Source organism: Vicia villosa, linkage group LG1 (genome assembly GCF_029867415.1).
Source record: "Vicia villosa cultivar HV-30 ecotype Madison, WI linkage group LG1, Vvil1.0, whole genome shotgun sequence".
Lineage (NCBI taxonomy): Eukaryota > Viridiplantae > Streptophyta > Magnoliopsida > Fabales > Fabaceae > Vicia > Vicia villosa.
In genome coordinates, this window is record NC_081180.1 from 30,758,304 (window position 1) to 30,775,156 (window position 16,853).

The 16,853-nt window shown below is 38.1% G+C and overlaps 1 protein-coding gene across 1 annotated transcript; it reads right to left on the bottom strand.

Annotated features, from left to right (window-relative positions):
- Positions 1 to 9,327: 9,327 nt before the first annotated feature.
- LOC131605352 (uncharacterized) lies at positions 9,328 to 11,151 on the bottom strand. The gene is made up of 3 exons (XM_058877737.1): positions 10,244 to 11,151; positions 9,494 to 10,132; positions 9,328 to 9,349 (listed from the first exon to the last, which is right to left on the bottom strand). The coding sequence occupies exons 1-3, from the start codon at positions 11,149 to 11,151 to the stop codon at positions 9,328 to 9,330; spliced, it is 1,569 nt and encodes a 522-aa protein (XP_058733720.1).
- Positions 11,152 to 16,853: the final 5,702 nt, after the last annotated feature.

The following is a 16,853-nucleotide window of genomic DNA, read 5'->3' on the forward strand; positions in this document are numbered from 1 at the left end:
ATTTTAATTTTTGCAGGTATCCCTACGCGTTTCCTGGCCTGCAGGGACTCTATTTCCAAGACCATGTCCTTCCCACGAAGGGCATCTACATTTATGAACGTTGATTGGCCTCACGATGGCCATGAGACCTAGTGACTGTCATGAACGGTCACTCTACGCTTGTATCTACACACTCCCTAACCTGTGGGGAGTTTCCTTTTATATCTTTGTATTTTATAACTACGTGTCCTTCCCACGAAGGACATCTTCGTTTACGCACGTCGATTGGCCTCTCGATGGCCATGCGATCCAGTGACTACTTTGAACAGTCACCATGTGCTTACATATACGCGTTCCCTAGCCTGTAGGGATTATATTTCTAAAAACGCATCCTTCATACGAATGACACCTTTGTTAGCATACGTCAATTGGCCTCTCGATGGCCATGCGGTTCGGTGATCATCTTAAACGGTCACCCAGTGCTTACTCCTACGTATTCCCTAGCCTATAGGGATTTTCTTTTACATCCATGTGTTTTCACAACGACGCGTCCTTCCCCGAAGGACAACTTCATTAGCATGCGTTTGATTGGCCTCTCGATGGCTATGAGATCTAGTGACTATCCTGAACGGTCACTCCATGCTTGTTTCCACGCACCCTCTAACTTGTAGGGTTTCGATTTCCATCTATATATCTTTCATCCCTAGCCTGTAGGAACTTCACTTCATCCAATATCGTCCTTATATAGGTTGTGTTCCGCATAGAGAACCTCCCCACTAAGGACAACTTCACTGGTACACGTTGATTGGCCTCTCAATAGCCATGAGACTTGGTGACTGTCTTGAACGGTCACCAACCGCTACCTTCTGCATACTCCCTAATTTAAGGGATTTCCACTGGCGTGTCGTAACATCTATCTTGCCAGGATTTTGCTAGGGTCTAATGTCGCCTCTAAGGCTATCCCTCGGAGTATACGTCACACGTCTGCATTGCATACACGGAGTTATAATACAAGGAGTCTCGCATATCCATGCATTTGCATTGTCATACATTTGCATTTACATTTACATCTTCGCCCGCACCCATACTTACCATGCTAGCCGATTTCTCGAGACCCGTAAAGAAGACAATCAAAGGATCATAAACTATGGAGAAAGGAGGATAAAATATCGGGAATGATCTTAGTCTTGCTAAGGGAATAAGGATGCCTTTCACTATGCCAGCCGCATGTCCATGCCCTATCGTAACAGGATCATAAATACCGTAAAGGTTGTCATCGAGCAAGGATTAGTTCAACAAAGAAGTTCCCTCATAGATACACTCAAGATGTATCTAGCCATAAAGGGGTTCATCTTAGAACATATCAAACTTACAATGACGCTCTACGATGACCTGGGGACAAGGGTTTGTCCAACTAGGGCAATATTCTGAACAAAGAGGCATAACTACGATGGAGGGAATGCGACATAGGTTAATTCCTCACTAAGGGGCAAAAAAGGTCATAGGTGTTCCCTATCAATTTACAAACTCTGGAGGTTGCCAATGGTGTGATACTATCCTTAGGAAAAGCAAAAGAGGTTCAGTCAAAGGAAACTCGTGAAGTTCCGATACGACGAAAACCCACCGCTAATAGTTCATTCCCGACAGGTTTGACGTGCCCAAGGAGAATTCGAGGTTACCCTTTTACTTCTACAAGTCTAAGAACTAAGGAGTGAAACAAAGGTCAACGGACTTACAAAGGAGATTGTCCCTAGAACCAATAGGTGTTTACCATGTCAAAATTTCAACCCATACGATTGCTAAGTGTCGCTCAGGATAAAAGTTGTACCTTCGGATTAGCAACTCTAATAAGATGACCATGCAGGTTTTGGAGTCGATTCATTCGCTCACTACTACGACTTTCTAGTCGCACACTTCTATTTTTAGAATTATTAACAAACTTGAGGGAGAATGACGAATACAAATGACTAAGTCCAGCTAAACATATGCTTTCAAGGTAAGACCGAGCCGAGGATGTACAGGCATTGCTTCAATTCCTAAACAGTGGAGATATAAGGATGTTAATCCCTCGTTACCCCCGTCGAGCCAGGAGTTGGAGTTTGTTTATACTTTTCAAATAAACCTTGATTTTAACCAGGGGCAGGGTAGATTTCGATTAATTCAATGGTGTATTTTGGTTGTCAAGAGAATCAGTCAATCCAAGCAAGGATTCAAGCACAAGGGTCAAACAAAGGATCAAGCAAAGCAAAGGTTCAAGCACATCTTCTTCCTCGCATTCATCTAAGATTGAGGAAGCAATGGAGGTAACATTTACAACATATTTCTTCCTCAATACATCATTCAAGATCGAGGAAGTATCAAAATCGAAGGTTACAAATCAAAGTCAACATGGCAGTCATAATATTCAAAATCCAAAGATCAAAAGGAGCATTTAAAAAAAAAAAGAGGAAAACGCCCGCTAAGTCAAAATGAAAATTTCATAAAAGAAAACGAAAATGACTTAGGCAAAAATTAGGGCATCCCGATGAACCAAACTCAAAGAAATTGGTTCATGCAAAAATAAGGGGAAAACAAAGGAGAAATACAAAGGATAATCTTGGGACTGCTAAATCATCGAAGCTTCTCATAAACGCTTGGATCTTTACAACATTTTTTATCAGTGCTTGGATCTCTACTAGGGCTTCTGCTCAACATCAAAACCAAAGCGGTTCTCTTGCAAACAAAGCACATCCATTGGATTAAGCGAACTTTTAGGATTCGGAGAACATCAAGGAGAAAGGGGTGGGATAAATAAACTTTGAGCCTTATATCCATGGTTTCTTAAAACTGTGAACCAGGCCAAGTTACAACATTCAAAAGTCCTAATTGAGGCAAGGTTAACCATGAAAGCATATTAAGCAAGAGTTGTTATACTGACTCCTAAAGTTTGTTAAAACTATTTCTAACCACTACGCTTCTTCAAGCATTCACCCTGTCCTAATTCATAACGGACTTCGATTTCAAAACATGCATACACATCGCATTGGAGTTACTTCTCAAAGGGTACAACGCCATCTACGAATATACACTTAGCATCGAGGAAATCTCGAAATTGGTTTAATAAAAGGTGATCATTTATAATAAAGACCTTGGAGTAGGGGGAACCACATCTAAAGGGTTCTCCTAAACAGGGGCAAAATTTCAAAGATCACAGGGGCATGCAATCAAACATCCTATTCACTAGGGGCATTCTTCCTAAGGTTCAATCAACCTGGGGCACATCTCGAAGAAATAACAATCAGGGGCATGTCAAACAGGGGAAGAATTCAAATACAAAGGATAGAACACTAGGGATAGTCCTCCATATCCTGGAGATCAAGGGCACACCCTTCAACCTAAACGCGTGAGTACATTGGTACGACAAGGTTATTCCTCGGGGCATTCCCTTCATGGCTTGGAGATCATGGGGATCCTTTCTCCACTAAACATCGGGGTATTGGGTATCAAACCCATAAGGTATGGAGAATCTCCAAAGGTTAAAGGTGTGGAGAACCTCCAAAGGTTAAAGGCGTGGAGTATTTCACAAAATCAAACTGGGGCAAGGCGCACGACAAAAGGGAAAGGCGTTCTCGCACTTTACAACATCCGACAAATCTTTCTCCTAACTACGATCTTCAAAAACAGGTATCGGGGAATCGCGCTAGCATCACACCACCTTATCAAACAATCCTACAACTCCAGCGAGCTATATACGCTTTGGTTATTAATAACCTACCATTGGAGCATCATACAAATACATACAAATCATGCATTACATACATTGGTTGATGCATTACACCATAACTTTTTACGTAGTCTTCTTTAAGACAGATCTCACGATCCTTTCTAGGAGTTTCCTCAAGCAGTCTTATTCAAGACGAATTGTCATCCTTTTCAGGAATCTCTTCAGGTAGTCTTTTTCAAGACATTCTTTTCTAAAAACCTTTCTAGGTAGTCTTCTCTAAGACAGTCATCGTCATTTCCAAGAACCTTTTCAGGTAATCTTCTTCAAAACATTTCTTTTTCTAAGTTCATTTTCATGTAGTCTTCTTCAGGACATTCCTTTTCTAAGCACCTTTTGAGGTAGACTTCTTCGAGACATTCTTGTCCTAAGTACCTTTTGAGGTAGTCTCCTTCAAGACATTCTTTCTCTAACTACCTTTTAAGGTAGTCCTCTTCGAGACATTCTTGTTCTAAGTACCTTTTCAGGTAGTCTTTTTCAAAATGATTTGGCATCCTTTTCAGTCTTCTTTAAGACATTCTACGAACCTTTTTGGGTGGTCTTTTTAAAGACATTCCTCATTTCTTTGCTAAGAACCTTTTTAGATAGTCTTCTTTAAGACAAATATTCATATTTGTCTCGGAAAACCTTTTCAGGTAGTCTTATAGAAGACATTGCTTCAATCCACACATTACATCAATAAACATATGCATAAGCATAAGCATTATCCCATACATCCAAACATCCAATTTAAAACTCTGGTGCTAAGCTACATTGTCCACCTGCTTCCCGGTAACCTTACCGATGCTATTCTTCCCAATCACCTGATTGATGTTTCCGGTAACCTTACCGATGCCAGTAACCTTACTGAATGTTTATTCTCCAATCACCTGATTGACGCTTTCTGGTAACCTTACCGATGATAGCAACCGTGCTGTTCATTTCACTCATAAAACATATACATACGCATTAGCATATACATATCATATGGGGCATTCACACATTACATATCACAAAGGTCCAATTTTCATTAGCATTTCAAATCCTTACAAAGTCCAGTTCTCGTCCTGGCAAATCATTGCAAAGTCAGTTCTCGTCTGACCGTTACATTAAATCCAGTTCCCGTCTGGTAGTCAGTTCCCGTCTGACTGTTACATTAAATCCAGTTCCCGTCTGGTAGTCAGTTCCTGTCTGACCGTTACATTAAATCCAGTTCCCGTCTGGTAGTCAGTTCCCGTCTGACTGTTACATTAAATCCAGTTCCCGTCTGGTAGTCAGTTCCTGTCTGACTGTTACGTTAAATCCAGTTCTCGCCTGGTAGTCAGTTCCCGTCTGACTGTTAAATCATAATCCAGTTCCCGTCTGATAGTCAGTTCCCGTCGGACTGTTACATCATAATCCAAATCCCATTTCAAATCCAATTTCAATCTCAAACTAAATCGTAACCCTCGCGTTACGTCTTATCACGGCAGTGATAATGGCAATTTCAAACTAAATCGTAACCCTCGCGTTACGTCTTATCACGGCAGTGATAATGGCAATTTCAAACCAAATCGTAACCCTCGCGTTACGTCTTATCACGACAGTGATAATGGCAATTTCAAACCAAATCGTAACCCTCGCGTTACGTCTTATCACGGCAGTGATAATGGCAATTTCAAACCAAATCGTAACCCTCGCGTTACGTCTTATCACGGCAGTGATAATGGCAATTTCAAACTAAATCGTAACCCTCGCGTTACGTCTTATCACGGCAGTGATAATGGCAATTTCAAACCAAATCGTAACCTTCGCGTTACGTCTTATCACGGCAGTGATAATGGCAATTTCAATTTCAAACTAAATCGTAACCCTCGCGTTACGTCTTATCACGGCAGTGATAATGGCAATTTCAAACCAAATCGTAACCCTCGCGTTACGTCTTATCACGGCAGTGATAATGGCAATTTCAAACCAAATCGTAACCTTCGCGTTACGTCTTATCACGGCAGTGATAATGGCAATTTCAATTTCAAACTAAATCGTAACCCTCGCGTTACGTCTTATCACGTTAGTCCCTTGGCAGTGATAATGGCACCTTCAATTTCAACCTAAATCGTAACCATCGCGTTACGTCTTATCATGTTAGTCCGCTAGCAGTGATATGGCACCAAGCTCTTTGGTACGTTAGTAGCCAAGTATCAATTCAATTTCAATTCAAATCGTGACTTATTGCGTTAGTCCCTGAGCAGCAATAAGTCACGTCTTATCACATTAGTCCCCTGGAAGCGATACGAAGCTACGTCTCTTTGCAAATAGGGATTTATTTTCCCTGATCACAAGGCGTTCTTTTTCTACGTACCTTTTCAGGCAGTCTTCTTTAAGACGTATTCCATCCTTTCTAGGAGCTTTTCCAAGCAAACAGGGTTTTACAAAGGATTTTACAACAAAGATTTTCAAAAGGTTTCTCAATTGGGTTTATCACCTTAGTCCCTCGGCAGTGATATTCTCCAAAACATCATCAATAACAGTCAAAGGTGTTATCTTTCTTTTCAGAGCTACTAACATACTTTAACTGACAATCATGCATCATTCAACTAACATACCTCATTCATACATATTGCATATACATACACCGCTCTCATTTATTTTGAGAAGCTCACTGCATCATACATCGCATGCATCATAACATTGCATAAAATTCAGGTTGCCTTTCTAGGCCGTGCTACAATCGAAACACAGTGAATCCTTTTGAAAGCATCTGCTTCGCATTCGAAAGAGAGGGGTATTTACCTCGGGTGGCATCTGTAAGCCCATCTCCCATGGAATTTCTCCCCAACAAAGGCAAATTTCAGGGCATTTCAGTGTTCAATCATCTTCTACCTTTAGATTACGATGGGCAGACGTGCCTATCCGACTCTTCAGGTTTAAGAAGATTGAACAGGGGCAGCTGTCATACCCTAAAATTTGCCCGAACAGATCTGTATCTTTTAATTCATCAAGGGTCAAAATTAAGAGCCATGGGGTTTGACATTCCTATTGTCAAACCCGCCCTCTTATAAAATGTCCTGAGAAATAAATGAGGTACGATTAACAAGTGTTTTCGAGGGTTTCATCAATTGTTAATATTATTTTCCTTTTACTAACATTTGCGTTTTTTGGATTATTATTAGTAATTTTTATTACTTCTAACTATTAGTATTTAATATTGTTAATTTTATTATTAATATTAATATTAATATTAGGTGATTTTATTATTAATATTGTTTAGGGTTATTATAGAATTTGTAAATATTATTATTATTAGGATTCTTTTTTAGTTTTTTTTAATTATTAAGCTAATTGGGCACTAGGCCCATTAGTGGTAGAAAACCCTAGTTTTTACTAATATAAATAAAAACTTTTTTCAGTGAACAAGGGGAGGCCAATTTCTAAACACAAATTTTTCCATTCACCTACAAGCACGCCCGAAAATACACATGCTAACACACTGAAAAACACCTATGGGCTTCTACCTTCTTTTTCGGCAAAACCGATCCATACCCACCAGCTTCATCACTAACCATGCTGATCTTTTTCTTTTTATCCAATAATTAATAAATAGTCCTAAAAGTAATAATATTCATGTTTTACTAACCTGGTGTTTACTAATTCTTTTGTCATGTATGAATTTTACTATTTTATTTCATCTGATAGCTTTTTAATTATTCTAACCTTGCAATTCAACAATAGTTTTTTCTCCATTTTCTGTTTATATTAGTAAGAACAGGTTGAAAAAGAACAACAAAGAAAAAGGCGTTGCTGGGTTTGCCCACGTGAACACAATCAACCGCCGGAATCACAGCCACTCTCCGATACGCCGCAAAGCCATCACGCCAATATGAACAACACCGCCGTAAGAACATCCAACACTCATCCACAAGGTCATCGACCTCTCACAACCGACCCATATCGTAAACAGAGCAACGCGACGTACGATACTCCAACAACTCACAGCCGCAACGAGCAATCGAACCTTCGACGATCCATTCCACAACTCAAATCATTTTCAGAACAGTGGAAGAAATCAAGGAGAGGAAGCGATCAAGTATCTCAAAGTGCTGTTGGAATTCGCCGATTCGATCTGAAGCCCTCGCATTCTGTAAGGTATCACCTCTTCTCTTTTGTTTGTTGTGCGATTGTGTGTTATGCTTATGATTATGTTATGTTATAAAAATGAAAAAGAGAAGGTGTAAGATAAGAAAGAAAAGATGTGTTGTTGTTGTCCGCTGTATCATCCTGAGAGAGAAAAACAATTCTCTTCGTATGCCATCATAAATATGTGTTTTTGTTTTATTTTTTTTCTCTTAATTTTTACATGCCACATGTCACAATTTTAGTGGCACATAAGTTAATTTGAAAATCCAAAAAAAGAGTGATTAAAATTATTTCACATGGTTCATGAAAGGGTGGTGCGCTACTCCCTATATACAACTTATTTTTATTTTGTTTTTTTATTTTAATAATTGTTTCTTAGAAATAATATTATTTAATTAATTTATTTAATTAGGATTAAAATAATATAATTAGAATAAGGCTATAATTAAGATTTAGAATTATTTAAGGTTATCTCCCGATTATTTCGATTATGTCGATTTAATTCATTTCAATTTTTTTTTAATTGTTAAAAATCACAAAAAACCTATAAAGGTTATAAATATTAGAGTTTGCCCCAATCCCATTGCCATTTGGCAAAAGTATTAATTCAACTAATTCTCTCCTCGACCCGACTAAATCTATTAGTCGCATTAGACGAGAGATGAAAAATACATAAAATTAAAACACACTTAATTTGCTGCCCGCGACGATCAATCTATCGGTCTGAGTAACCAGCAATGCCTATTAATCTGTTAGCTATACTGATCAAATCTATTGATCACCGCATCTAACAGTGCCATAGCAAATCAGGGTTGTACGCCCAAATCTAAAACACACTAAACCACGACACTACGGATTTTCATCCTTTTCAATCAGGCAATTCAAAATGCCTTTCAAATCACAACTCTCAAAACTATGATAGGCCATTCAAAAAGCCTCAAACACCTCCATATCAAATTCTAAGGCGTACAACCCTGTGCCCGAACTACGTTGACTCTGATTCTCCATAAGGAGATACGTAGGCACTTGGCAACAAGGCGAGTCCCCTTCCCTAAAATCTCAATTTTCCCCTATTCAATTCTTTAGCTATTAAACCTCAGTATTTTAGCCATAAACCTTTACCTTAGATTCAAAGCCAATAGGAAAGGGTTGAGGGTGCCTAACACCTTCCCTCAACCTGATTATAATAACTTACCCCGAATCTCTAAACTGCGTAGGGTTTCCTATTCGCCCTTCAGAATAGGTGGCGACTCTAAAAGTTTTATTTTTAGGGCAGGTTGCTACACCTGACCGTGAGGAAACCTGGATTCTCGGTGAATCTGTTTGTTTGCATGCACCTTGTAGAACCGAGCGAACCCGTAAGATAGGGGAACTCACTGAGATTTAGTAATCTCACCCCATTCCAATTATTATTTTTCAGGAACAGGTTAGAAGTAGATGGATTGCTTGATGGACTGCCTTGAAGACCGTGGACAAGTAATTGGCAGGAAGACCTAGTCAGACATTATTTTTCCGCTGTGCATTGTTGAAGACAAGCCAATCATATACGTTTTCAGTTGGATATTTGAATTGTATATGATTTTAATTTCTTTTCTTTATCGCTTATGTATGTTTCTTGTACCATTTATAGCATCACCGCATATTATTCTAGACATATACTTTAACATAAACTTCAAAATGAAAGCAAATTTAAAGCTCTCCATTTTTTCTATCAAACCCGCCGCTTGGGATGGTCCACGTCCATCTTCATCAACAATACTAAGCACCTCTAACACGGAGGACCACATCTGATCCAAACGAATCAAGGTAGTATAATGTGAACCCCATCTAGTATCTCCGGGTCTAGCAAGACTAGATGATTGGTGCAAGCCCTTTCCTTGAGATATCTCACCACTCTCAAGTCTATTCAAAATTTCTCGGTGTTGTGCCTCCTTCAAAGCATCATTTCTCTTGCAAGATGCACTTGTTGTGGTTACAATCAAGGAGATGTACTCAAAGAAATCATGAATAGATGAGCAACTACTAGCAACGGACACAACCACCAATTGCAAACGGTGAGCATAACAATGGACATAGAAAGCATAAGGGTTTTCATCTAGAATCTTTCTTTGTAAACCATTAAACTCACCTCTCATATTTGAAGCCCCATCATATCCTTGCCCTCGTATCCTTGAAATAGATAACGTGTGGCGATCGAGAATACCATAAAGAGCATCCTTTAGTGCCTCAGATGTAGTATATTTGACATGATGTAGAGCAATAAATCGTTCCACAACTTTCCCTTTGTCGTTCAAGAACCTAGAAAGATAAATAAAAATTCAAATGTATTCATCTATGTTATATTTGAATGAAATAAAAAGTTTAAGTTAATAATTGTAATAGTTTCAATAACAAGCTCATTGTACTAACCTCAACATCACCGCCATTTGTTCTTTGACAGATATATCACGTGACTCATCAATAAGCACAGAGAATTGTCTATCACCAAGCTCTTCCATAATCACCTTGGTGACTTCATGTGCACAACACATTGCAAGCTCCTTTTGAATGTCACCGGAAGTCATTGTGCAATTTTTTGGACCACGATCAAAAGCATCTCTTACTTTTTCATCATTAGATTTTACCCAATCCACCATCTCTCTAAAATTTCCCTTGTTTAGAGAAGTAGAGCTTTCATCATGGCCACGGAAAGCAATGCCTTGTGCTATGAGATATCTAGTACAATCTAAAGAACAAGTCAAACGGATCTTATACAATTCTTCTGATTCCCTAGTTGCTCTAGCAAAGATACTTGTCACACTTTGTCTTTGATTATTATAATCATCATAGTGCTTCATACATGAGTTGTGCTTACTATCATGACTACCAATATGATCTTTAAAGGCTTTATATGCATGCTTCCAATCTTTAAATCCGTCTTTGTTGAAGACTTCATAACCAAAGTGTTCGGCCCTCCCGGGAGGCTTAAAGAGAAAGCAATAGAAACAATAAGTTGCATCCTTTGACTCACTGTATTCAATCCATGTATAACTCTTATACCAAGCTTTACAAAATGCTCTTGAAGACTTCCCAAATTGAGTACGAGGAAATCTTGCTAAATCTGGTTGCGTTGGACCCTTCAATATATATGCCCTCCTCACTTGGTCTTGAATATCAGGAGCATACTCGTGAATTTGTTTCCTACATCCTGGATCACGCACAATCTCATTTGGATTAAACTCGTTGGCCACATTATGGGGTGTTTCTTCTACTTCGGTTTCCGATTGCTTAACATTCACTTTCTCAATACTTGTTCTAGGAACCAAAAACCTCCTCATCTCTGAAATTTAATGATTCAGTGAAAAGAATTTTTAGATAAATAATTTGTAACACACAAATAGACAAGACCGACTAATTAAATAAAATAAATAGATCTTTACAAAAAAATTACAAGAGAATTTTACTATTATGAATGACCTATTAAATTAACCAAAACCTTTGAAAGAATTAAAATATAAGTATTAGATTCTAAAAAAGAATTAAACTATTTTACTATGATATAAAAAATATATAATAAGTTAATAATAATTTAAAATTGTCTTATGAGTTCAATGAACAAACAATTTAAAAATAATAAAAATTTAAACTTATAATTCATTTGCAATACATCTAAAGAACATCCTATACTGCAATTGCAATTATAATTTGCGGTACGGTGTAACTATCTAAAGAACCTATATTGCAATTGCACAATCTCCTGTGCGTAACTATCTAAAGAACCTATATTGCAATTGCCAATTGGAACAATCTACTGCGTGTAAGTCTAACTATCTAAAGAACAAAAATTTAATAAAGTATGAATAACCTATATAATATATATAATATAATAATAGAATTATTATAATAAGAAAAAAATAACAGAAAGACATTACTTGTTCTTGTTCCTGCTAGTTGCTGCAAACCAACGTGCTCCTACTTGCTGTTTGAATTGAAAGTTGAAACGGTGAAGTGACAGTAGAGGGGGAGAAAGAAATATGAATAGTCACATAAAGAGAGGAGCAGACTGTACGGAATAGTTTTTTTTTTAATTTTTATTCTAAGTCATAAATAATTGATTGGGTTGGATCTGTTTGGCCCATTGGGTATTCATATGTTTTAATTTTTACACCCTTATTTTTACTAATTTTGCCCTTGGTTCCATTTAAAAATTGGTTATTAAATTAGAGAACATACAAAGAAAATAGGGGTTGAGCCCGGGCACGTGCCGGGCTCGCCGGGCTATAGAACCGCCCCTGTCTATGTGATAATAAGGAGATTAATTTCACTTACAACGATGCTGATATTGAAGACACAGTAAGCGAAATTGTTCCATGGCTTTGGGGTTACTATAAACTGCAAAATATAGGCATGGAGGTGAGTGGGACGATTTCATCACAGTTTCCAAATCGGCCATTGCAGAAGAATCTTGCTTGGTATCAAGAATATGGAAATTGGAGAAGAATCTTGCTTGGAATCAAGAATGTGGAAGTTGTGTTGTGTGCTGATGTTAGGATGATGTTTAACGATTACTAGTTGTTTTATATCAAATCAACTACCCATTAGCGCGCGGGAGTAGTATATATTTTGCACTTATATTGCAATTAGTCATGTATTTGTGAAAAATAAATTAATTAATTACTGCTGTCATTTATTAATATATATAGAAATTTTAGACATGAACTTTTATCCGTCTTCAATTTTAATTTATTTTTAGTAAGGAATATTGTCAATCTTATGAAATGTTTAAATTACTTCCATTATTATCTATTCTCAACCTCATATACAAATATGATATCCTTTTATGTGGAAATCCGAGTAATCATGTGTTGTTCTGTTTAGGCATAAAAAATGATTTGTGATAGTGAGATGAGATTTTAAATCGGCAGACCAAGTTTGCGATGCGGTGAGTTAGCACTGTAACGTTCAAGTTAGTGAGAGAATAACAAATAATATGAGAGTGAGAATGAATGTTAATATCGAAAATTATGTGCTTTCTTCCTTATATAATGTGAACGATTAAAACCTTCTTTATGATAAGAGACACATTTTACAGGTGACCGTTAGATTTAATCAGACGATGATCGACACGTCTAAAGGGTAGAATAATCTACCCATGGTGGAAGGAGGGACCATCTACTCAATGCGCTATTTGCTTAGTGTCGCTCTTGGGCCTTTTCTATGGGCCTTGCTAACGGCCCCAAAACAGTAGCCCCAAAGCCCTTGTCTCTTGCTTGTAGAATGAGGTTTTGCTGCATACACTCAGAGGCCTACTGTTGTAGGAGCGAGTGAAGAGTCTTGATGGAACATCACATTCGTTGAGAATATGCATATTAAATATCTTTCATGTAATGGGAAGCTTTTTGTAGGAAGGTTTTCATGTATGTCCTTGTACTAGTCAGTAATGATGTCTCTTTATCTTAGGATACTCGAGTTCCTCAAACAATTCATACAGACATCTTTCCCATTGATTGCGTGCATATACATAGTTTTTTAAAGTATTGTGATTCCCCTTTTTCATCATGTGCAAACTATGGAAACTCTTTCTCTTTTGCATCATCAACTTCTCTCTTTCTTGTGAGCTCCTTGCACTTATTTTCTGATTAGGTTCATATGTGATCTTTTTTTCTGTGGTACTTATGACACGTAGGTGACCAAATGTATTTCCTTAAGATAATATTTGTATTTTCCTAAGATCTAAATAAATATTTATTTTAAGCTGAGAGGTATCACCATCATATAAAGGTCAGATCTTCGACACACGCTTTAGTTATTTCCTGGATTTAGAAAATACTAAGTCTTTAGGTTTATGAGTTGTGTCGAAATGGTTCATGAGTTGTGTCAAAATGATTTATAAGTTATGTTGAAATGATTTATAAGTTGTGTCAGGTTTATGAGTTGTGTCGAAAAGGTTTATAGGTCGTGTCAAAAATATTTATAAGTTGTGTCAAAATGGTTTATAAGTTGTGTCAAAATGATTTATAAGTTGTTTCGAAATGGTTTATGAATTGTGATGATGATATGACGTTGATGAGTATGTTGAGTATGAATGGTGTACTATGCATGTACGAGTTAATATTTCAGTTGAGAGGAACTATTTAACACTTGAGTTGCATTGATATTATATTTTTGATATACATATCTGATAGTCGTTGTATGGTTATCCATATTGGGGATTACGAGAGTTTATTAACACATTATGTTTAGATCTGAGAGGGATCTTAACGCACCGTATTGACGAGTATGATCATGCATCATTTGAGTTGTGTCAAGAAGCGTGTTCGCTAGTTTATAGAGGGAACTAGTGGCTTGTTCCAAGCTCAAAGAGGGGGGGGGGGGTCATGGGCTATAGAGCATGCATGTCTTGCTACAACGGCTAGTCGAGAATAATGGATATGGCATTATAGGCTTGGACATCTCAACTTTAGAGATCTTAATGCCTTGCAAAATAACGGAATGGTAATGGGGCTACCATTGATCAATATACCAACTGAAATTTGCTAAAAATATGTAAGGAAATCAACATAAGGGTAAATTCAGCAAGGATGCAAGTTGTAGAACCAAACATCACCTTGATTTGGTGTATTCTGATGTATATGGACCGATGCAAGTTGATTCTATTGGGTTCAATAGATATTTTGTCACATTCATCGATGATCATAGTAGAAATCTATGGACATACCTAACTAAGAGAAAGGATGAGGTATTCGAAGTGTTTAAGAAGTTCAAGTCCATGGTTGAGAGGCAAAGCAGTCACAAGCTCAAAGTGCTCAAAATGGATGTAGGAGGCGAATATGTCTCAAATGACTTTGGGAGGTTTTATGATCAAGAAGGGATAATACATGTGTCATACCCTAAATTTACCCGCTTTATTTTTATAAATTCAAAATTATTTCAAAACTTGGATTTTATAAATTCTTTGGTTTATTCACTGACATCTTGGATTTTATAAATATTTGTTTTCAAATCTATTTAAAAATATAATAGTTTACTTTTAAATTATTTATATTTTAACAAAAATAACAAATGCTTGTTCACTCTTTTATACTTTAAATTTTCTTTTTTGGCGTTTTAACCTAATTTCCAACTTTATAAATAACACTCTATTTTCAAGGTTGAGGGACATCTACAACATCAACAATTATCAACTTTTCGCACATTTTTTATCAAACACTTCTACATTTCTTTTCAAAACCTTATTTTTGCCAATAGTTTTTATATGAAGCCTCCCTAATTTTAATTTGCTTGTTTTTCAACCAAATAATGATGCTCTGATGGTGTTTTTTTAACTAAGAATTTCATACTTATTTTCCCACACAATACACGTCACATAATTAGATATCTTAGTTAACTTTTTTAGTCACCTTATAGTAACAGATGAAATATGTGGAGAGGAATCGTTCCAACGTACTCTCGCGGGGAGGCTTTGGACAAATAGTAGCTTTAACTCAAGGGCTTTCTTGAGTACTATGGTAGGAGCGTGGAAGCTGAAAAACCCAGTAGACACTCAAGAGCTGAGCAAGAACCTTTTCCTCTTTCGGTTTTCATCGAAAAGAGATCTGGAGAACGTCTTGCGTAATGGGCCATGGAGTTTTGATAGAAACATTCTCGTTCTGTCGCGCATTTCACGCGAAGAGCAACCTTCAGAGTTAAAAATGCATTATGGTGTTTTTTGGGTGAGAATCTACGAACTTCCACTCATGCTCCGCTCGGAGGCAATGGCGAGGAAGTTAGGCGCAATTTTGGGAGGTTACGTAGAAATAGATCCGAAGGATGCGAACCGCAACGAGATATTTCTCAGAGTGAAAGTTTCGATTGATCTCAAACAACCATTGAAGAGAGGTACTGTAGTTCGTTTCAAAGAGAAGCAACTGAGGGTGCATTTCAAGTATGAAAGGCTCCCAATTTTCTGCTTCGTATGCGGGAGGCTAGGACATCAAATGAAAGACTGTGAAGCGGTGGTGGACCTTAGTGAGGAGGGATTCGAAGATCTAGAGGAACAAGATCTGTCTTTTGGGCCGTGGTTGCGGGCTTCACCACTACCCAGGTCTCAAGAAGAACAGATTAAGAGAGAATCAACATTTAGCTCTTGTTCGAAGAGCCTCTTCAATATCTCGTCAGGACAAAGCAAGTGTGAAACAAAAGGTAAAGAGAAGGAAGGGGAAGTGGAAGTTGAGCAAAGTGGGGCTGGAGGGAGTGGCAAGGAAGGGTTGGAAATGATTCAAAACAAGAAGAAAGCGGGAACAGCAAATACCCTGGAGATTGAGGCAGTGGCGGAATCGCTAGGGGCTATGGATCTATCTAACAGGGGTGGAGAGAAAGGCGGTCCCAAGAAGGGAGCAGAGGGCAGGAAGAAAAAATGGACAAGGAAACCATACGTGAGGAAAGCGGATAGAGGCCAAGGGGAGAAACTAGGACTGGACATGGGGAAGAGACAACTTATTGATGTTATGATAGTGGATGGCACGGTGGAGGAGGGAGGAAGTGGAGAAAAAAAAAGGAGAAACAATATTGAAGTGGAGGATAATCAAAATATGCAACCAGGGGGGGTGTTGGAAATCCAACACCGCCCAACCCAATGAAAATCTTAAGCTGGAATTGCAGGGGGTTGGGGAGTCCCCGTGCAATTCGAGCCTTGTTAAGGCTCACCCGGTTAGAAAATCCCAATGTGTTCTTTATTATGGAATCTAGACTTAAGGAGGAGGAGGTTCTACAGTTACAATTTAAAAGCGGTTTTGTGGGGTCTCATGTAGTGGCTTGTCAAGGGGTAGGGAAGGATCGGGCGGGGGGACTGGTGCTGTTTTGGAAGGAGTGTGTGCAGTTAAACATCATAACCTTCTCTCTTAACCATATTAGAGGAGAGGTTACGGATGATGAGGACAATTCTTCCTAGAGCTTTCTTGGTGTTTACGGTTTTCCGGAGGAGTCTAATAAAGTTCAGACTTGGAGGTTAATTGAGAAGGAGGTTAGGAGCAGTGGTGAGAAATTGGTGTGTGTCGGGGAT